General features: G+C 36.4%; 2 protein-coding genes across 2 annotated transcripts in view; both read left to right on the top strand.

Moving 5' to 3' along the window:
• fa2h (fatty acid 2-hydroxylase) overlaps positions 1-4,276 on the top strand; it is a 35,670-nt gene extending 31,394 nt beyond the window's left edge. Inside the window, exons 5-7 of the mRNA XM_067436520.1 lie at positions 213-385; positions 795-1,047; positions 2,450-4,276. Of these exons, the coding sequence (XP_067292621.1) occupies positions 213-385; positions 795-1,047; positions 2,450-2,517 (494 nt within the window). The 3' untranslated portion in view covers positions 2,518-4,276. The remainder of the gene's footprint in view (positions 1-212; positions 386-794; positions 1,048-2,449) is intronic.
• Positions 4,277-11,195: 6,919 nt separating this feature from the next.
• ano10b (anoctamin 10b) lies at positions 11,196-23,846 on the top strand. The gene is made up of 14 exons (XM_067437222.1): positions 11,196-11,330; positions 11,422-11,485; positions 12,151-12,358; positions 13,552-13,725; positions 13,967-14,107; positions 15,143-15,262; positions 15,595-16,233; positions 17,909-17,964; positions 18,215-18,289; positions 18,370-18,534; positions 18,618-18,809; positions 20,886-21,023; positions 22,556-22,672; positions 23,240-23,846. The coding sequence occupies exons 3-14, from the start codon at positions 12,166-12,168 to the stop codon at positions 23,297-23,299; spliced, it is 2,070 nt and encodes a 689-aa protein (XP_067293323.1). The 5' UTR covers positions 11,196-11,330; positions 11,422-11,485; positions 12,151-12,165; the 3' UTR covers positions 23,300-23,846.
• The last annotated feature ends 70 nt before the right edge of the window (positions 23,847-23,916 follow it).

The following is a 23,916-nucleotide window of genomic DNA, read 5'->3' on the forward strand; positions in this document are numbered from 1 at the left end:
TACTAACTATTTAGTTAGTAGAATGTCTCAAGCGGACCATAATTTGTAACAATAAAGTGTAACTATAATTTTTTTATTGAGTTTACTTTTAGTTGAATAATGATATTGATATAAGTAAGACTGAAGTTAATAATCTTAGTGAAGGAATGTGTTTTGTCAAAAATGTTCTAATGTGTATATTTTATACTTTTTATTTGCCTTTTTTTTTTTAGACTACTCCATTCTGGTCCACAAGTACAGCTTTCCATTCATCTTCATGCTTGGCATGTTTCTGTGGTCGTTTGTCGAGTACTGCATCCATCGCTTCGTCTTCCACATGCGCCCGCCCGCCCACAATTATTACCTCATCACGCTGCATTTCCTGTTGCACGGTCAGCACCACAAGGTGTGATTTTTGTTCAATACCTGAGATTAATTTCAAATTCATGAGCTTTTTCCCACAGTAATCCCAGTAAATTACCGTTAAAATGACCAGAATGACATTACCGATAAATACACAAATATGCTGTTCACACAGGCAACAGCGTTCTAGCTTTTTACTGTTAATAGACCATTCAAACATCAGCACCAAAACTTCTTATGTCAATGTGTTCTGACTTCGTACATGCACACACCAGTAGTCATCATAGTCATAACGGTAATTTACTGGTAATGTTACAAGTTGAGTAGTATTTTAGAAAAGGTCCTGTTCACACATGATCTCTTACTGGGAATTTACCAGTAAAGACTGTATGTGTGAAAGGGGCTATTGAGGAAACCAAACAATCTCTTCAAACTCTTTTCTTACCCATCAGTCTCCGTTTGACGGCTCTCGTCTGGTGTTTCCTCCAAGTCTGGCTGCCATCGTCGTTGGGGCTTTTTACCTGATACTCATGCAGCTGTTGTCTGAAGGTTTGGGAACCTCCCTGTTCGTTGGGGGTCTGTGTGGATATGTGGTCTACGACATGATCCACTACTATCTGCACTACGGGTCACCACGGAAAGGCTCCTACCTGTATGGGCTGAAAGCGTACCACGTCAAACACCACTTTGAACACCAAAGGGCAGGTGAGGACATGATATTTTGAGACACCAGGCATTAGAGCATCCCTCTACAAAACAGTGGATAAAGTGGCTGTATTTTAGGTTAAGACCAGTTCAATTAAATAAAAATATTTAAATATTACATTTACATTTTAAATATCAATAGTAAGTTACTATACCTTTATACGCAGAACAGAGTCATTAACCTATATATTACTTACTATTTTTTTTTATTACTTTAATACTTTCTACCATCCAAATTTAAAGGTGCACTATGTAGTAGGATTTTTGTAGTAAAATATCCCAAAAAGACTAGGCCAGTGTTATATATTTTGTTCAGTTGAGTTCTTACAATATCCCAAATGTAACTAATGTAATTCCAACTATATTTGTAAAATCTGAGAAAATTGCAATATTAACCAAGGAGCCGGGACGTCCGAGAGAGACATTTAAAAAAATGTAATGTATACATTTTATGTAAAATGTATACATAAAATACAAAGGTAGTCTTTATATATTAATTTAGTAATATATTTATACAGTAATATCTAACATATGATATATACACACACACAAATATAGATCTCATAGACTGTAAAAAAATATGGACGTAGTTTCCGTGACACCCGTAGGATTCCGTTAAGTCATTCTGAAGCCTAAAGTAGAGACGAGCTGGCTGTCACCATCTTGCTAGAGCGTCATCACGTGTCACACCCAGATAACAGAAAATGGGCCAAGAGGTGGATGTGGGTGGAGCTTGGGTGACGCAATAACTATAGACAGTGGATAAATGGCTGGGCACCATTTATTCAAAGTAACCATGCCCTTAATCATGCAGAACTTTAAGTCTTAATATAATGTCAACAAATGAGTAAAAATATTCAGCCTCCTCACAGTTGTCATGAAGGGCAAAATCAACCGTATAGACCAAAACCACATTTGTACCAGGCTGGAAACATGTTGTTTTCTGCTGTAAAGTTGGGAATTTTAACATGGGGCTCAATAAGATTCTGCTCCCTTCTGGAGCCTGTGCCTAGTGGCCAGTTGAGGAATTGCAGTTCCGTATTGCCTTCAAGAGAGATCGCTGCTTGGTTTGTGTGTATAATATATATATATATATACACACACACACACACACACACACACACACACACACACACACACACACACACACATATATAAAATGTGTGTGTGTGTATATTATTCATATATAGGCTTAATATATTGTAAACAAATGAGTATATATATATATATATAAATAAAAAACACTAGTGGAAAAGAGTTAATTACTATATAATACTTAATATTAATATCGAACATTTAATGTTTTACAATATTTAATGTTATTTGTTTATTAGATTTAACCTGGTTTTGAACCACTTTATTTTCTTTTTTAAAAGCTTCTGTTTATTCTGAATTTCTCCAGGTTTTGGAATTACCACCACATTCTGGGACCACCCCTTCAACACAGTCATCCCAAAGCAGACGTTTTAGACAATCCATTTTTTTTGCCACAATGACCAAATCAGAATGCCCCCAACCAACTCCAATAAGCCTCTCCTTTTGCATTATCCTTCTGTCACCATGTTAGATACAGTGTCTTAACCTGCTGCTACCAGCCATATTCTAGGTTCTTCATCATAATCATCAATTTTCCAAGAAGGGGGTGCCTGAATCCTACAGAATCACGAATGTCAAGCTATATAAATATTTATATACGGTGTATGAATGTACTGACGAATCAAGCGTTGGATAAAATCTGTAAATGTCTTTTTATTAGAGGCACCACAATGTCAAACTCAATGCTCATCCTCAAGTTAGGAACGGTATAGACAGGGACCGGTAAGTGTGGGACGGTGTGTGAAGGTGCGAGTGGAAATCATAGTCGTAGTGTTAAGACGCTGAAGGCTAGCAGAAGGAGGTCCTTTCAATGGTCACGTGAGCCATTGCCATTAAGGAAAACTCAGGAAAGTCTCAGACACTTTAATTTTTCTCAGTGTTGATGTTGCAACCGCTTACAGATCATCACTTTCATCCAGCTCTCTGTCAAAACTTTGTTCCGCCCTCATTGTGAGGTTTCATGCTGCTCATTTCAACCCTGTAGGCTCTGGTGATCTTGCTTTTCTGTCTCGTCTCACACACTTTGAGGTGTTTTTTTGCCAATTGACTTACTAATATCATGATCCGGAGGACGTCACAAGTAGCTGCTCCTCGAGTAATGTGTTACATATCCAGTGAGATATTAAGTTATTGAGGATTGAAGCTGGCTTTTGGTTCTCCTGACTAACACACACTTTGAGCTGGTGGTGAGGGCATGAAGCGGGGTGCACGAGCCTCTCCTGTCGGTGAGGGTTGCCAGCCGTCCGTAGCTGTCATGGTGGAGGGTGTTTAGAAATCCTCTGTCGCCATTGTAGCTCTAGCTGGCGCAACCATTCCATCTGGTGTGACGATCTGTTGCATCTGACCAGGCGTCAGGAGAGTGAGAACATCCTCAGCTGATCTCTCATCCGTTCATACAGAAGATTTCAGACACTTTTGTATAGTTTCCCCACTCGTTTTAACCCCTGCCTTTGTCTTGACACCGTTTAATGATGTTGGAATTCTGGGACATTTCCCAGAAAAAGCTGTTGCCACATTTAACTCCTCTTCAAACAGTCATTTTAAACACGATTAATGTTTCAGTGGTGGCACATTCATCGATTTTATAATTTCTATGTAAGAGGCCACCGTATCCTGGTTTGTTCTTGAATAATATATATAGAGAGAGATGAAGATTAAATATACATGATATATTTAAGGAAATTTTTTTGCAATGTGCCTTCCCTATATTCCAGTTCCTTCCAAACCAATTAGATCACATAATTGGTTGGACATTTCAGCCAAAGTCATGGAAGGACGTTTGAATAGGGTTTTTCTTCATACCATGATTGAATGGCACAACAGAACTAGTAAAATGAAAATGGACATTGTAATGAATTTTGATTCTTTTGTAACTGTGACGCCCTCCAGGGCATACATGGACAGATCCGGTGTCATTGGAGAATGCTTTCAGTTGAAGCAAGTCAGCAGAGATGTATATTTATCTGTTTACTTGTAATCACAATGAGAGCTTTTAATTCAGATAATAATTTTAGCTGCAGATGCCTCTAATAAATCTGTTTACTACTATGTATTTTTTTTTTTTTTGGATTTTTAAATTTCTATGCAAATGCAATTGTATTTGTAAATAAACCTATGTATATTTCTGAGGAAATCGTGTGGTGTTTTAACTTTTTTTTTATAGGGCATTATTTGGGAAGAGGAAAGTTATATATATATAGCATACAATTTAAATGAACTGGTGTCTGTTGTAATATATTTTCAAATGTAATTCCTGTGATCAAAGCTGTATTTTCAGAATCATTACTCCAGTCTTTAAGGTCACATGACCCTTCAGAAATCATCTCTTATTAATGTTAAACACAGTTGTTGTGCTTAATATTTTTGTGGAAACTTACAATATCCCAATATCATAAAATGGATTATTTAATGAATAGAAAGTTTAAAAGAACAGCATTTATTATAAATAGAACTTTTGTAATTATTTTCACAAATTTCTTTGTATTCTTTCTTTGTAATTTTTAAATAATGCACTTTACATTTTGTAATATTACAATTTACATTTAAAAAATAATTCACGGTTACATTTACTTTTTTATTACTTACTATTACTATTTTATTCCCTTAATAGCCTACATTCTACTATCCAAGTTTACCTGGCAGTCATCTATAAACAATACATTTGGGCAAATCTCCCAAAAAAGTGTAAAGGTCCCAACCGGTCCTTACATCAAACCTTTGGATCAACCAAAGGCTTCAGTTTAAATACTCTGCACATGCTAAATAAAAGTATGAATATATCTTTTTTTCTTGCATACCCCAAACTTTTGAATGGCAGTGTATCATGATTTAAAAACAACAACAAAAACATCTAGAACTTTGTTCAACATTGATAATAAGAAATGATCTTAGAATGATTTACGAAAGATCATGTGACACTGAAGGCTGGAGTAATGATGTTAAAAATTCACCTTTAGATTCAGGAATAAGTTACATTTTCTTGTATTACAACAGAATCCACAGTATTACAGTTTTACTGTGTTTCTGATACAGTAAAACTTTCTATGTGAAGAAAGTCAGTTATTTTGAATAAATGCAGCTTGATGCTATGGGCCATCTCTCGCCCTAAATAAAATTATCTTACAAAAACGACTCCAAAAGCCTTATTAGCATATTTGTAAGTATATTTTAAAGAAAATCTCCTACATAATCTTTCTATACATTGAGTCTCTAATCTGCAATATGCCCTTTATTTTAGAAACTGTCCATTCATTTTCATGCTGTTGATTTTTTTGTGGTAGTTCGCTAGGTCTTTTTCCCATCCCTACCCTTTAAATGGCTTATGACTCAGACATGGGCGTAGATTACGCGGGGGACGCGGGGGACGTGTCCCCCTCACTTTTAATAAAATGTATTTACGTCCCCCGCACTTTTACTGGGTCTCACCGATCCTAGTAGACCCGCTCCGAGCGGGATTCGAACCGGTGTTACCCTGTGCGGGGGCGGGCAAATTAACAGGGACGCTAACGACAGCCTTCTCTAAACTCGGTTGATAGCGCGCTTCTTGAGGTCAGGGGCAAGTGTATTTACATAGAAACCAATGTGAATACATCAAGATTTAAATTCAGAGACAAAAAATTATCTATGCATGACCTGTAATTTTTTCCGAATCTTAATATGAGGAGGGCGCTCTCACAGAAAGTCCAAAAGTGGATTCGTAATACCCTGTCACGCTAGAGCTGCAGCTGAGGGAAAACAATCGTTATGATGATGAAACGTGACGACAACAATCAGACGATTGCGACAATATATGCTTTATGTGTGTTTTTTAAGTCATCTCAATGTAGGCTATTTATTGACAATAAAGTATCATATGAATAATGCAGCTTTTTTAATGTTTAGTATTCTGCTCACCACGGCTGCATTTATGTAATCGAAAATAGTTAAAACAGTAATATTTTGAACATTATTACAAATTAAAACCGCTTTTTTTCCCTATGTGAATATATAGTAATTTATTCCTGTGATCAAAGCTGAATTTATCATCATTACTCCAGTCTTCAGTGTCACATGATCCTTCACTAATCATTCTCAGATGAGGATTTCATAATCAAGAAACATTTATGATTATTATCTGTGTTGAAAACAGATGTGCTGCTTAAAAATGTTGTGGAAACCATGATAGCCTACATGTTATTTTTCAGAATTCTTTAATGAATAGAAAGTTCAATGGACAGCATTTATTTGCATTTATTAAATAAATTATCTAATTTGTAATATTAAAAATATCACTTGTGATCAATTTAATGCATGTCTGATCAATAAAAGTATTAATTTCTCTCTTTTTTAATTTTACCACAAATGTTTAGAAAATTAAGCATCACCATGAGCAGCACAACTGATAATAATCCTAAATGTGTGTTGATCATCAGATCCTCATCTGAGAATGATTAGTGAAGGATCACTGAAGACTGGAGTAATGATGATAAATTCAGCTTTGATCACAGGAATAAATTACATTTTACTATATATTCACATAGAGAACAGATGAGTTACATCAGAATATATATATATATTTTTACATTGCATAAAATCTATGGAAACTTAATGCAGAAGTGTTTGTAGTATATAAACCAATCATAAAATTGGCAATAAAAAATAGGAGAATAGGAGAATAATATTATAGATATTAATTATTGGTTATTGTTCAGCAGTGTATTTGATATCTTGCCCAATTAAAAGCAAGAGATGCGATAAATTATATTGGTCCAAAAAAAAAAAAAAAAAATGGTATTACGACATTTCTGTCCCCCTCACTTCTGAAAAGATGGCTACGCCCCTGGACTCAGACACACACACACACACACACACAGACAGACGATTTAGCATCTCCAATTCACCTATACTGCATGTTTTTGGATTGTAGCGGAAACCGGAGCAGCCCAAGGGAACCAACACATTCACCAGAAGAACATGATGCAAACTTCACACAGAAAGCCGAGACGCGCTACACCCATATACAGCTTTGTTCATTCATTTTGAAAAACTATATAAGAGTTGCCAACTCTTAGCTGTTCTGATCATTTGCATGAATGTATTTACAAAGCCAACAATCCTGTTCATCCACGCTTTTGTCTCCACCCACTCAGAGGTTTCAGTAGTGAAATAACAATGGAAACCTGATACTTCAAAAAAAGATACTAAATGAGCAAGCACATTTACAGGACATAGTGTCATATAACATTACAAAATGTCTGTAATTTGGTTACTTGTCTTGCTTTGAAAAGAAAGTGAATTAATAAAAGATGTTACAGTAAATATGCTATAGTCAAGTCAAGACACCTTTATTTGTATAGTGCCTTAGACATTACAGATTATTTATTACTGTAAAGCTTTAAAACAATGCAATGATGCAAACAGAATTCAATTCTGCTACAAAGCAGCTCTAAAAAGACAAGTGTCATTGTTCAGTATTGATTTAGTTCAGTTCCATGACTGTGAAGTTGATCAATGATGAAATAAGTTGAATTCAACTACACTGTAAACATTATATGATTAATAAGATATAACAGCATGTTTTTTACATTGCTTTAACGCATCAAAATAAGCTTTATATTGCTTTAATAACATAAAAAAATTATGTTATACTAATTCAACTAAGTCAGTGCATAAAGCGGCTTTTTTCATAGTGCAATAAAGTGCTAGTGACTAGTGTTAATGAAACTAAAATTAAGTAGAAAATGACCACAAATGCTTATTTTTGTTATATATACATTATATATTTTTTGAATAAATTATAAAATATATTTATAATGTGTAAATATATCATCATTACAATAATATATTTATAATGTATTATACACAGGTGCTGGTCATATAATTAGAATATCATCAAAAAGTTGATTTATTTAACTAATTCCATTCAAAAAGTGAAATTTGTATATTACATTCATTCATTACACACAGACTGATATATTTCAAAGGTTTATTTCTTTTAATTTTGATGATTATAACTGACAACTAAGGAAAATCCCAAATTCAGTATCTCAGAAAATTTGAACCTTGTGAAAAGGTTTAATATTGAAGACACCCGTTGCCACACTCTAATCCGCTAATTAACTCGAATCACTTTTATCCGCTAATTAACTCAAATCACAAATCACCTTTAAATGGTCTCTCAGTCTAGTTATGTAGGCTACATAATCATGGGGAAGACTGCTGACTTGACAGTTGTCCAAAAGACAACCAGACACCTTGCACAAGAAAGGGCAAGACACAAAAAGCCATTGCAAACAAGGCTGGCTGCTGACAGAGCTCTGTGTCCAAGCACATTAAAGGTGCACTATGCTACTTTCCGTCCACTGGAGGGCGCCTATTCAAAACAAAGGCGTAGATTGATGACGCCAAGTGTGAGCGCAGCATCTTGGGAAATGTGGTCTTCACTTCATAGCCGGTGGAAAATAGGACTCAGATATGGTTATTAACGTTACTGTATAGTGTAAAACAGAGCAGGACCGAGTGTTGTGGAGCTGAGCACGCCCGCTGGAGCGATTGTTATACAAACACACGGCTCGCGAGTACTGGGACTTTCATTATGACGGGACGGGACACAGTCGCCAGGGGCGCGCACTTCCACTTTTTCCAGTCATGATTATAAGGTAAAGCCAGCAGCTCTGTTTAGCATATTAGATACATTTAAGTGTGTTTAAAATGATGTTATGACGTTACTCTGTGCGTTCGCTCGGGACTGTTGTGACATGTTCACACTGCTAAGAGAAAAGCGCTTCTGTAGAATAAAACTGAGGGTAACGCAGATATGACGTGATTGACAGGCGACTCGCTCAAACGCTATGTTGAAACGTTCCGGTCTTTAGTTAAAATAGCAATTTTCTCACAATTTACAAATAGTTGGAAACATTAGGGATATTGTAAGTACTCAACTGAACAAAATATATAACACTGGCTTAGTGGTTTTTGGATATTTTACTGCAAAAATACTACATAGTGCACCTTTAATAGAGAGGCGAAGGGAAGGAAAATATGTCGTAGAATAAAGCATACAAGCAATAGGGATAACCGCACCCTGGAGAGGATTGTGAAACAAAACCCATTCAAAAATGTGGGGGAGATTCACAAAGAGTTGACTGTAGCTGGAGTCAGTGCTTCAAGAACCACTATGCACAGACATAAGACATGGGTTTCAGCCAGTGCCGTAGTTTATGGGGGGGGGGGGGGGGGGGGGGTATTTAAATCTATCAGTTATTTTGTTAATAGTGTTTGTAATTATGAATGACAAAACTATTCAAATCTGTGTTTGGAATGAATTGGATGAATGAACGATTTAAGTGGCTCACTCATTAGGGGTAAATATAGCAGCAGAGTAGAAAAGTCAGCAGAGGGAGAGGAGGATCAGGTGATCAGGTAAAGATGCCATTCAATCAATACAATAAAATAGGAAATACTATAGAAAGTTTAGTATATACATTAAAATGCATTAAGGTGGAATATAAAAATCTTGTTTTCTCTTTTTATATTTGTATATGTTGAACTTGTAATCAGTTAAAGCAAAGACAGACAGACAGACAGACAGACAGACAGACAGACAGACAGACAGACAGACAGATAGGCAGGCAGATAGGCAGCATAACAACGTTCAAACCCACAATGTTCAAAACAAATCTATGCCCTTGGTTTCAGCTGTTGCATTCCTTGTGTCAAGCCACTCTTGAACAACAGACAGCGTCAGAAGCGTCTCGCCTGGGCTAAAAACAAAAAGGACTGCTAAGTGATCCCAATATGTTCTCTGGTGTTTTCGGAGGTCCAAGGTCAACGCAGCCGTATACCAGGAAGTTTTAGAGCACTTCATGCTTCCTGCTGCTGACCAACTGTATGGAGATGCAGATTTCATTGTCCAACAGGACTTTGAACCTGCACATAGTGCCAAGGCAACCAGTACCTGGTTTAAGGACCATGGTATCTCTGTTCATAATTGGCCAGCAAATTCCCCTGACCTTAACCCCATAGAAAATCTACGGGGTATTGAGGAAGATCCATCTGCAGACCCAACAATGCAGATTATAAAATAAAAATGGTATTATTTATAATAATAATAAAATTAAAAAAAATACTATATATACTATATATGACGTATAAAGTCAAATGATATATAAAGTATACTTTATATATCATTTATATATGACTTTATATATGATATAAAAAGTCAAAACTATATATATATATTATATCAGTTGAATTCATTGATTCATTTATTAATATTAATTGCAGTAAAAAAAGTTTAAAAAGTAACGAAATTAAATAGAAAAAATTACCACTTAATTTAGTTTAGTAAATTATATGTATAGTGTGTTACTTATATATAGTTAAATATTATAAAATAAAATTAATATGGCATTATAAAACATTTAAATTATATCAGTGAATTTTACGATATTAATTGCAGTTTTAAAATACTAAAAAAAATTAACAAAAAAAGACTAAAAATTAACTTTAACTTTGTTACACTGTTGTTGTTATATTTGTAATATATAATAATAATAATAATAATAATAAATTTTATTTATAATGCACTTTATATTAAACAAAATCTCAAAGTGCTATATGATGCAATTATATTTATAGTGTGTTAATGTTTATACATTATAATATAATACCTATGACGTTTAATATATTTTATAGCATAAAAAAATAATATGGCATTATTTATTATAATTTTTTATTATGGAGTTAAATTCATTATTTTATACATATAAAATACTAAAAAAAGATTAGAAAAATTAAAAAGATTAGAAAATGACCACAAATTAATTTTAGTTTCGCTACATAGATAATATAAATACATAGTGTGCTGTGTAAATATATTTAAGTTACAATAATATATCTACAATGTAGAAATTAGAAAAATAAATTGCCCCTTATAGTCTGCACATACACATAAAATATAGACCGTACAATGTGCATATTGTTTATATTACTGTCATTTTAAAGAAAAGACTAGCCACATGCTATTTTCAAAAACAACAACAACGTGGCAGGCAGTAGGACCCAGATGTGCACTGACAGCAGAAGAGCATTCACCAACAGAAAAAAATGAAAATGTCCCTCCACGCCCTGAAGGCTGGGAGGAGAAACGTTCTGCTGCATTCCTGTTCTCTCCTAGTAAACCAGCGAATGGACTGGCTCTGAACAGGGTAAGTGAGTGTGGTCAACAACCCATCCTCGAAGTGCTTTGTACAGTCCGTGTGTGAGTTTTCACACTTGAGTTTGTTTCAAACCACACAGTGGAAGGGGTGTGAACATCAACAACACTCACAAGTGCTCCGAGAGAAGGTCCTGCCGTTGACAGGTAGCCTGCAGAACCGTTTCCTTTCCATTTCTGTGACGTGCACTCTCTTGCTCCTCTGTAACTGCTCTCTTCCTGTTTATTTTTTGTTTCACTCTCATCTGAGTTGATCGTACAACTTTTGGCATTGTAAACAAGTGCAAACAGAGGATATTACCTTATTTGACAGCACTTGGTGCATTCAGTTCTTAAGTAATTGTACTTTTCTCTAGTACCTGAAGCTGTCTATTAGCTTGAATTATAGTTTAGTACATACATGACACTGTAAAAAGATGATGCGTTTTGTTTAAGCTATTGTCTAGGCTTTTCAGGAAGCCAGATATCGGCTAGCTCACTCTCACGTGTTTGCATTTACTGGAGATGATTTGAATGAACTGTAGATGTATGTATTAATTTAATACACCTCTGTCTTATTACATTTGTTTGCTATAGCCTATATAGTTTTGACTTTAATCTCTTGGCCCAGTTGTAAAAATTGTTTAATCATTATAGACACTTTTTTATGTTTTTAAACCATTAGAGAGACAAATATCATGTTTGTGTTGTATTAATTATACGTTTTTTTGTTGACTCACAGAAAATACTAACTATTATGAAATAAACAATAAAATAAAGAACACAATGAGATATTTCTAAAATAAAAACAGACGTACTCTCATGGGTTACAGTTCCATAGGGACACCATGACGTCCCAGAAGGAACCGCAAGAGAAATTGAGCAAAGTGACAGGGCCCAGCTCCTGGTCCCGGGTCAGTTGTCCCTGCTGCATCTCCAGCCACATAGAGCCTTTGGTTCTGATCCAGCTAGCTGAGAGCATCCAGCCCATCACCAAACAGTGGATCATGTCCATGATAGCGGCGCCAGTGAAGGCTGGAGGTGAGAACACTTTTTCATTTTTTATATTCACTCCCGCTGCCCTGTGCTTTTCACATCTGCGTCAGCATGCCAAACAATGATGAGAGACAGACTCAATCAATCAATCTCTCTCCAATAACTGCATATCAGTGGCTCAAACTTCCATTACAAGCTAAAATGTTTTTTAAAATATAATATGGAGGCTTGGGATGAGACGTGTTAGAAATTAGTCTGAAACAAGCATTTAAGAACAAAAAACAGACAAATGATATGCAACCGCATTACCACCTGCATTACCGCATTACCAACCGCATTACCACCCCCGTATCCGGTCGGCTAAACTCCGAACACATCTTCCCTTTTTAAGAATGACTTCAGTGCCGTTCTTTGTTCTTTTCTCAGAGAAAAGCTTAACTCCAAGTCTTCCAGAATCTCGGTCAAAGCTGATTCAAAAGACCGCCGCCGTTCGCCAGTTTCTGTGTTTACTAGAAGCACGCAAACGCAACTCGGCCGTCGTCATTATGGCCCCGCCCACCGACTCTATACACGACGTGATTGGCCCGTCCAGATTGTGAGGAATACAGCTCAGAAGGGTATTGAGAGTTCCTAAGCGACACTTGCGGGCAGATTAAATTTGCTGCTGCTAGGGTGCGTCTAGTTTTCTAGGCTAATAAACACCCATCAGTTTGAAAAAACCCCACAAATGGAAGAAACGGCCACTCTTGTTCCGCAGGTGATCACGCTTCTTGTGGTCTGATTGGTTGAAGGTCTATCAAATTGCATACAGAGTAATTTGTATTATGCTAGTTTATCACACTTTTTGTGGTCTGATTGCCTGAATCCAATTGCATACAGAGTCATTTGAATAATGCTCGTTGATCACGCTCCTTCTGCAGTATAAAATACAGAGCAGACTCCGTCTGGAGAAAACGCGTGCAAATAAAGGACACGCACTGAATGAAGATAGAAACAAACCAACAAATGTATGATTTATGTGCTTTTCATACTAGTATGTTCTTGGAACGTTATTTCATGGTTGGAGGAAAAAAAAAAACAGAACATTATTTAGTTCTCAAAAAAAACCAAAACAAACAAACAGGAATCAGATACTAACGTTAGGGGAACTTTCTGTGTTTGCTGGGAATTCAACTGCCCTTCATTGATTATTTATTATTTAAAAAAATAATTTACTAACCTTCTTCCTTGTGGTTTAGGGGCTCAACTGTTAGTTCACCCCGGAGAGGACATGAAAGGGGACATGATAGTTGTGGCGGCCCCTCGCTGTACCCTTCTAAGGGTGACTGAGGACCTTGGCCTCTGCAAAACCTATCAAGATGGAAACATGACGGCCTTCTCTTTTGATGACCGTGACAACTTTTGCAACATTGGTGAGGACAGACAGTAGGCTACAGCTACATAATAAACTAAATAATACAGTCAAGATTGTGCTTGCTGACTGACATTGCCTCCATCTTACTTTGCATATTTCTGTCCAATAAAAGTTTGTCCTTCAGTGGTGAAGGTTTTAACTGTATTTTGTTTTAATAATGTATTACAGAGTGTCTATATATGCTAGCATCTGGCTAATGTTATTACCAAAAATGTGTTGTTATTTGGCTCTTTCTGCAGATGACATGCAGAAGTTCCTAACGTTGGCAGAAAGGCAGTACATAGTCAAATATGAACTGGATTCCATGAGAGCCATGGAGGACCAGCGCATCCCAGGAATCCCAACACCCAAGGGGAAGTTAAAAGCCAGAGAGAGCATCTGTGAGTATGTGCATGTGTGTATATATTTGATCTAATTGGAATGACAAAATGTAAGGCGTTTGTGCATAAAGTTCAAAATGTAAAGATATTCACATTTATTTTCAACTGGCTGTTTTCAGATTAGCATAATATCATATTCATTTTTTGCAGCCTGCCGTATACTGTGTAGTATGCATTTTTGTATACACTGGAAATGTTTAGCTGAGTGTGTAGAATATAAAATCCCACAATGCAGTGCACACATGACCAGGCAAGCATGTAATTAGAATTACTGAGAAACAATATAAAGCATGGCTGTGGCCAAAATCGCATACTCTCTGTGATTATATAAGTACTTACTTGGTGTGAAAAGAAAAAAAAGTACGTTATATAGTATGTTGTCACTTCACTGCTATTCACAAATCCTCCGTGGCCTCATGGGATAGTACAGTGTCCATTGAATGCACACTTCAATCTCGCTGAAAGAAGCAGATAATATGGGTACTTTTTGCCTTCTCTTTTATGAGTAGCCTACTGTGAATTCAGACATACTTCTTTTGCCACATTCTGTTTTTCGCCTATTATAGAAGTATGCTACTTTAGATGCAGTCTGTGATTAGCTCATTAATTGCTCGGGCTGCCAAAAATGGCGACATTCTTACAAAAATAGTCTCAGTAAAGAGTATGCTAGTTTTCTATTCATTACATGCAGTTCCATGAGGAGCCAGCAGGTTCCACTCTCCACTCTCTCTGAACTGCTTAGTCACTGCATGTAGATCTATCTATCTATCTATCTATCTATCTATCTATCTATCTATCTATCTATCTATCTATCTATCTATCTGTCTGTCTGTCTGTCTGTCTGTCTGTCTGTCTGTCTGTCTGTCTGTCTGTCTGTCTGTCTGTCTGTCTGTCATCCATCCATCCATCCATCCATCCATCCATCCATCCATCCATCCATCCATCCATCCATCCATCCATCCATCCATCCATCCATCCATCCATCCATCCATCCATCCATCCATCCATCCATCCATCCCTCTCTTTGTCCTGCAGTACAGAAGCTGGAGAAAGCAGGCGTGATCCGTAACGTCACTCCTCTACACGAGCAGAAGCTTCTGACAGCTCTGGGGAAGCAGTGGTACTCTCAGAAGAGTCTGTGGGGACAGCCTTTAGGTACAAACACACACATTCACATGACATAACTATTTACTATTTATAACACTCATACATGACATTTAGTATGCACTTTTGTGTATGTGTGTGTGTGTATGGATCTATGTACAGTACGTGTGTATGTACCGTATGTGTGTACGTGTTTGTATTTACATTCCCTGTTATGATGGATTAACTTAAGCTTCTTAAATGTAGCTTTGGTTGTAATTAACTTAACATTGTATTTTAATTCATATTTCTATTTTTAAAATATGTTATTTTAATATGTTAAAATTGCTATTTTAATTGTAACACTAATATTTTACTCTCTCTCTATTATTCTCTCTCTTCAGACTCCATCCATGCTTATTTTGGTGGCACTATAGCCTATTATTTCAGCTTCTTGGACTTCTACACTTTGTCGTTGTTTCCTCCAGCCATTCTGGGCGTCTTCATTACCTTTTTCCTCCCAAGTGCAAACTTCTCCAATGGAAATAAAACTGACAGCGCGCCGACAGCACCGAAGGACGATGACGACCAGCCTTCAGTCAGCTCCTACATGGTGCAGGCAGTCTTCAGCATGCTGTGGTCCACAATATTCATTGAGCTGTGGAAGAGGAGGAGCGCGGCCTTATCCTATCGTTGGGGCACTTTCAATTTAGCCGAACAATTTCAAGAGCCCCGACCAGGTTTCCATGGAGAACTCGGCACCAATCCGGTCACAGGCAGACTGGAGCCGCTGTTTCCCGAATGGAAGAGGAGGCTTAGGATGGGTCTGGTGTCAGTGCCTGTGGTCGGGGTGTTTTTGGGTCTGGTGGTCATGGGGATGGCAGGCTTCTATTTCTTTGAGCGCCTGGTCTCAAACTGGCACAAAGGATCCGGATCATACTTCACAGCAGGCTTGCTATATCTCCCTTCTATATCGCATATAGTCTACACAAATGTGCTGGGGAATATATATCGTAACGTGGCCCTGCAGCTAACAGAATCAGGTAATCAGGATTATATAGTATCTCTATCATTGAATTGCAATATTACATAGGTATATATAATGACAATGACATTTTAAAGAAATGTATTTCAATTAATCATAAAATGGCCCTGATATGTCACTAGACTTTAAGAAATCATGTTCATTTCAAATACTTATATCACTGACAACAGTAGTCCGGCCAGGATATTTTCATCTAAAAGTTGTTGTTGCAGCCCTCAACTGATGTTGACATGTTGTGTTTTGGCCTGAAGCTCCGCCCTCCACCTATTGACCAATCACGAAGTCAGTAGTGTTTCTGCATCCGGGTTGCCAGATCTGCAGTTACAACTGCAGCTCATAGACCGTAAAAAAATATGGACGACTCGACATCATCTGTTTCCGCTTGGCAGATTTAAAGCTTTTAGGCGGCCTGCATGGCGCGGACATTTTGGGACCGAGTCTGCGGGACCGGGACCGGGACCGGAGTTGTGCAGTAGAGCGCAGGAAGTAGAGCAGGAAGTACAGCTGCGATATCAAAAGCCCGCCCACACTCTCGCAGATGCAGAACAATTAATTATGTTGGTGTGAAATAAACAGCTATGGAAATGTAGAAATTAAAGCTAAAGCTCTAATCTGCTCCCAAAAATTCCGAAAAAAAGTCCGTTAGTGCCTCAGTGATAACTTCACTCAGAGAAGCCGTCAGTCTCAGCTGTCAATCATGACGTCACACCCCCCGTTTTTATAGCATCAAATAACTAACTCAAACTAAACTTATTTTTAAAACGAACACCTGAAATGAAATCATCGTGATGATAACTGCCTTCAGTGACATAAACTAACTTTGGGGAAAAAATATTTGAAGTGTAATTTTATTGTTTAGTTTGCCTCGTGTCCATTAGAAAACACAGAGGGGCGGCTATACTGGGACCGGTCACCAGGGGGCGATCGAGGCGCGAAAGCTTCAGTATCTGAGAGGGAGACTGCAGGCTTGCTGCAGCTACAAACGTTCCTGCTGATCCTGCAGCCTATCTGGCAACCTCGAGTCAGGGGGAGGGGGAGAGGGGATACACCTGCAGTACCAGTTTTGGCCACAATCTTACATACACTTCCTTTAATGATAGATATTTTAATGTTATTATTGTTATATATAAAAAGTATATATAATATATTCTATTAAAAAAATGTGATATACTGTTGATATCAACATAAATAGGCTATAGTATTCGACACCAGTGACTTTTGAGTAAATATTATGCAAGTTAAAAAAAATAATAATAATATATAATAATAATATATATAATTTATTTATTACTATTTTTTTAACATTTCTTTATATGTAAACAAATATTAAATTATAGAAATAAGAAAAACATTCTCTCTCCTTTCAGAAATCCTAGGGATCATCATAACACCAAAGTGATATTACATAAAAAACAAACAATACATAATAATAATAATAATAATAATAATAGATTTTATTTATAACGCACTTTTCATTCTGAAGAATCTCAAAGTGCAAATCTTTGTTATTAATACATAATAAATTATTATATAATTATGAAAAACTGATGATGTATTTTCTGACTTAATTTTTTTATTAAAATGATAAAAATATAAGAAAGTAATATATAAGAAAATAAACAAATATTATTTTATGGGAAATAAAAAACATAACTAACTCGCTCTTCTTTCAGAAAATCATAGGGAGGAATCATCTTTTGACTATCATCATACGACCAAAGTCCTTGTGGTGAGTTTTATAGTTCTCCATTTGATCTTATTTTTTCTCCTCCCCATCTTTCTTTCCTTCCATCTCTGAGCTGTAAAAGGACCTTGTTAGTCTGTACATCATTCATTGCAGATGATATACCTCAAAGATCTGTACATGTCCAGACCGGAATTTCCTGTAGGACTAAATTAATTCTCTCTCTCTCTCTCTCTCTCTCTCTCTCTCTCTCTCTCTCTCTCTCTCTCTCTCTCTCTCTCTCTCTCTCATTCAGTTCACATTTTTCAATAACTTTGCTGTGCTGTTCCACATTGCCTTCTTCAAAGAGGACATGCCTCTACTGCGCAAGGTGAGAATTTGATTTCGCTTGCATGTAATCTTAATAAAATGTACATTTTCTTAACACAACCCCCTTGATTTCGTCCACAGAGACTGTCCTCTCTTCTGCTCGTGACCCAGGTAGTGAATCAGTTCACTGAGGTGGTGGTTCCTTTCCTGGTGGACCGTTTCCTCACATCTGCAGACAGGAACCTGAAGGAAGATGATCCAGAGGTGGACCATCTCCAGGCTCAAGGCAGCCTGCCAGCTTTCCCAGTGAGTAGCAATCAAATATGCTCAAATCTCAATAATAAAAGAAAGGTATTTTTCCTTAAATTCTCAATCTTGTTCCTCTTAAGGGGCTGTTTGCCGAGTACATTGAACTGCTTGTTCAGTTCGGCTACTTGAGTCTTTTCTCTTGCGTCTATCCTCTCACTGCCCCTCTGTTACTGCTCAACAACCTCACAGAGATCCGCACAGATGCCTACAAGCTCTGCAAGCTCTTCAACAAGCCCTTTTCAGCCCCTGTGGCAAACATGGGAGTATGGCAGGTCAGAAATCTGTACTTCATATAACAGGGTTCACACAGGCTTTCCATCAGATTTGGAACTGATAAATTGAAGTATTTGACATACGTAAAAGAAAAATTGCACTTATTAAGTAAAAAAAAAAAGTCCCTTAATGGAAAAGTTAACGTGGGGTAACGTCTGGCAGTTGCAATTTGCACTTAATGGATTATTGGTAAATAGGAGGTATTTATTTTGTATTAAACCACATAGCTGGTCATTATTTAGTTACAGGGTCCCCGCGGAGTCTTAAAAAGTCTTAAAAGTATTAAATTTCAAAATCAAAATATAAGGCCTTAAAAAGTCTTAATTTCGCGGAAGCACTGCGTTCTAGGTCTTAAATAATGTTTAACAGGTCTTAATTTTCCTACGTCCATGTAACGCTACCTCATTGAAATGCTCTCGCCTCCCGCAGCACGCGCGCACGTGTGTGTGTGTGTGTGTTTGTTCTGTGGTGTTTGTAGTTCTTTCTTTCGCTAGACCAACTATTGTTCGCTCTATTACAACTACAAATTAGACAAGCATGCCACGTGTATTGCAGCAAATCAGCTTTCGTGTTATTGGCACGAGCCTCTTTCTGATCGTACCCCACAGACGCATAAAACGGATTTTATTATTCAGCTGAGTGTGACGGTCCTTGCAGTTCCGCGATCGTGAAAGCGAAGGCGAATCTTTCTTACCATCTTGCTTAATGACCAAATAAAAGTATAATATACCCGATTGAACTAAAAGAGTTAATAACAGTGATGTAAACTCCGAACTCCGATGTCAGGCTGCGTGTGTTTGCTGCCTGTCAGCGGTCGCGCGAGTGTATTGAATGTGTTATTTCTTGGCTCATTACTCTAAGGTTACTCTTGAACGATCAAATATACACATTATGCATATGTCTATATCCTGATTTGAGTTAAAAAGTTTGGGACGTGTCAGTAAGCACTGGATCTGCGCATTAGTAAGCTCTCAAATTGAAAGCAAACTAATATAGAAACAGCACTTACACTTAAAGGAACACTCCAACTGTTTTAGAAATAGGGCTTATTCAACTTTGGTACTTTGCTACATTTAGATTTGTGGGGAAATGCATTTTAAGCTAAGCTAGCGGCGACCCTGCCAAACTAAAACAATGCATGCACTGAGCCATGCATTTGCCCACATATCTAAATGTCTAAGTTGAATAAACCCTATTTCTAAAAACGGTGGGTGTTCCTCTTTGTAGATATGCTTCTTTATGTTGTATTTATTTGTCCTATTGTCATTTGTTTATAAGTATACATTTTATTACTGACCAATTACTTGATTACGTAATCACTTGAAAACGTTTTACTTATATTAAGCAATTATTGCTGTGGTTTACTTTTAAGATGTTGGTTCCCACCCCAAGCGTTCGTGTTATTAAAGATAGATAGTGCACTACTGGACCAGCCTTTTTTGATAATAACAAAACAAGATTCATGCATTTTGTCAGTTTTTTTGCCATGTGTGACTATTGTGCATCTAACATAATAATATGGTTAATGTTGCATCCTAATTATTTAAAAAAATTAAAATGTTTGCAAATCTATGGAAGTGACCACCACAAAATAAAAACTAATTTTTGTCAATTTATATATATATATATATATATATATATATATATATATATATATATATATATATATATATATATATATATATATATATGCGCTAATCCTGGTGGGATTGAGCTATGAATAATGAGTTTACTACTAATACTTTGTTCAATTTAAATAAATTAAATAATATAATTTTAAGTAGCCTAATTGAGGGATTCTGCATTTCCTATGCATGTTTTTTTATTGCGTGATATAGGTCTTAAATTTTATTCATAATGGTCTTAAAAAGGTCTTGAAAAGTCTTAAATTTGACTTGGTGAAACCTGCAGATACCCTGAGTTAAGACTTTCTGTGATTTTGAAATTTGAACATGGATTTTTCAAAAGTCATGGAATTTTATGGGTAGAAATATGTATGAACCCTGGTTGAATATACCATTACGGTTAATTAGAGTAAAATGTTTTAAATTAATTCTAATGTGTCTTTTTTACAGCTGGCGTTTGAGGTGCTGAGCTTCATCTCGGTTGTGTCTAACTGCTGGCTGTTGCTTCTATCCCCACGTGTGAAGGAACTCACACAGGAAGCCGGCCTCAGCAGCAGCGAAGTTCTAGTCATTGCCGTAATTGTGGAGGTTAGAGAAGATTTTGGTACTTTTTTGTTACTTTTGTGTATCACATATGGGTTTTGAACGAATTAAAAAGTGACCACATTTTCAGTTTTGGGTGAACTATTCCTTTAACTACTTAAAGTCCGGGGACCCGGTACAGCGTCGTAAATGACATTGTCATGTATTTACTTTCCATTTTAAATGTCTGTGGAGGAGCTATGATGTCATATGTGGTACCATTTGAAAGCTTAGAGTCTACTTTCTGGAGATATGCATCACTTTGGCATTTGTTGTACACACATAATGTATTTACACTAAATTACTCTGATGTCAATTCAGCCTGGATTTGGCCTACCCAAATTGAAATGCCTCCCATACACACATACAGTGGTCTAGGTTCAAAATGTTGGTGTCATTTTACAGGAAACCCTTTAAAGTTACATAAAACTATGCTAAAAGTGATTAACATGTAAGTATATGTTGTGTAAGCTGTTATAACCCCCCAAAAAATTAAGTGCTTTTTGATTTTGATTTTTTTTTTATATATAAATTAATTTTTGAAAGTGTGTAACTCAGGCCCTGTGTGCTCTAGGACCCTGCAGACACTTTGGGCTGCTTCCAGCATGTATAATTAATTTCATGACACTGGGATATTGCATTTATATCACTGTATATGGTGGTGGGAGGGGGTAGCAGGGTCGGGGGAGGGGCAAAAAGGGAGAAAAAAGGGGTAAAAAAGGGGGGTCATCCCTTCAGACCCATTTGAGTAAATCTGGCATACAACATGACACAGAAAAAAATCTTTTTTCCACTATTTTCTGTAATTTAGTGGAAACAGCCCAAACTGTCTGCAGGTTCCTAGAGCACACAGGGCCTGATTTACACACTTTCAATTTCAAATGAATTTATGGGAAAAGAAATCAAAAAGCGCCTACTTTTTGGGGGGGTTATTACAGCTTAGTCAACATATACTTACATGTTTATCACTTTATCGCTAGTTAAACACTAGGAGTGTTTTATGTAACTTCAAAGGGTTTCCTGTAAAATGACACCAAAATTTTGAACCTAGACTACTGTATGTGTGAATGGGAAGCTTTTCAATTTGGGTAGGCCAAATCCAGGCGGAAATCCCAAAAAATTGCCCTGAATGTAAGAGGTTAAATGAATTTGACTTTAAGGGTGTGTACAAGTCATGATGGATATAGAAATGTATGCAGCATCTGTAGTTGATGGTAAATTTGTTTAAATGAACTAAATTGTTGTTTTTTCTTTTACAATAAAAGTTGCATGTGCATAATACAACAGCATTGTACAATTATAATATAATATATATAAATATTTATGAAGGTGCTGTAAACTGAAAAAGTTTACAAAAAAAAAGTTTTTTTGTAGAAAAGGTACATCAGCGTCTCGCTCTGGTCAAATTGATTTGACGTCGTAATTATGACTTCCCGAATTGTAAATATGAACTTCCCAGAAGGACTTGAACACACCATAAGCAAGCTAGCATTTTATCTGAAATGAATGAATGTTGTGTCTTGATTGTTTTGTTCTAGCACGCCCTGATCCTGGTGAAGATGATTTTGGCCTTCATGATCCCTGATGAACCAGATTGGGTACGAATCAAGAGAGAACAAATCGAGTATCACTCCATGCAAGCGCTTAAGAAACAGGTACCACTTTTGTTAACTTTTAGCATTTTAGCATGCTGCTACTTTGTTTAACAATGTATATTACATTTAAATTCTTTAACTACATGTAGGTACCACTTTTGTTAACTGTTAACATTTTGGCATGCTGTTACTTTAACAATGTATAATACATTTAAAGTCTTTATCTATATACAGGTACCACTTCTAACTGTTAGCAGTTTAGCATGCTGCTACTTTGTTAAACAATGTACATTACATTTAATGTCTTTGTCTACGTATAAAAAATTGAGAAAAAAGTCTAGCTGTAAGCTGTTTTACAGTCACCATTATGCTATTTCTAGCGGTTAGCATATAGTTAGCATTAAAGACATTTTTAGCAATCTGTTTCCCAATATTAATAAAGCTAACAGAACGCTAATGTTATCTGTCTTTATTACTTTATGACTCAATTTAATCATGTTTTTCATGGCTCATGAAGACTAAAGGCCTCATGCGATTAACCAAACAATTGATTTAAAATGTAATGTATTTTATGGACTGTTTACGTAACTAAAAAAAAATGTCATTAACTTTTTTTTCCCCCCACAGAGGATCAAGAGCTCTCGTGTGGATGATAAACTCTCTCCGAAGGCCAAAATGGGAGAGTGACCGAGGACTATTTCAATGGAGACAATCACAAAAGGGAGGTGCTTTGCTATGAAGTCACATCACTTAGCCACTGTATACTTAGCCTGCTAATGTACCATATGGCACACTTTACCAAAGATAGCTTCTACAGTTTACAGGGTGTTTATACACCAGCTAATGATTGTTTGCGTCAGTGGTACCTTTTTGAAAACTGCTGAAAACAGTTTATTACGGTCAGGGAAGATACAATTATGATAGTGGGTTGACATAGACCCATATTGTGCTGTATTAATGATTTTAAAAGAATAGTTCACCACAATCACTATTGTGTAAATCTTTTAATCTTTTTTTCAGTTGATGATTTGTTTGTATATTTGTTTTTACTCATTTTTTTGTAAATATATATAGTGACAATTTTAACTGACTGGTTTTACCCTCGTTGTATTTTACATTTCATCAAAACTGACCGTATTCTTACAACCGGTTTCGCTGGTATGACCACGCAATGCTTACTTCACTGAATATGCCATGTAAATGTATATTGATGTAAGTGACCTTGAGAAAACAAATAAAAAATATTCAAATGGTTTTAAACTGAGAAAGGCATGTCATTGATCACTGTGGTCTTGTGTACTAAT

The sequence above is a fragment of the Pseudorasbora parva genome, chromosome 25, assembly GCF_024679245.1.
Source record: "Pseudorasbora parva isolate DD20220531a chromosome 25, ASM2467924v1, whole genome shotgun sequence".
Lineage (NCBI taxonomy): Eukaryota > Metazoa > Chordata > Actinopteri > Cypriniformes > Gobionidae > Pseudorasbora > Pseudorasbora parva.

Bases quoted from the DNA above. Each gene is read 5' to 3' on its own strand.
- ano10b (XM_067437222.1), top strand. From the start codon at position 12,166: ATGACGTCCCAGAAGGAACCGCAAGAGAAATTGAGCAAAGTGACAGGG. The intron at 18,290-18,369 runs GTGAGAATTTGA...TTTCGTCCACAG, and splicing joins ACATGCCTCTACTGCGCAAG to AGACTGTCCTCTCTTCTGCT. The intron at 21,024-22,555 runs GTTAGAGAAGAT...GTTTTGTTCTAG, and splicing joins TCATTGCCGTAATTGTGGAG to CACGCCCTGATCCTGGTGAA.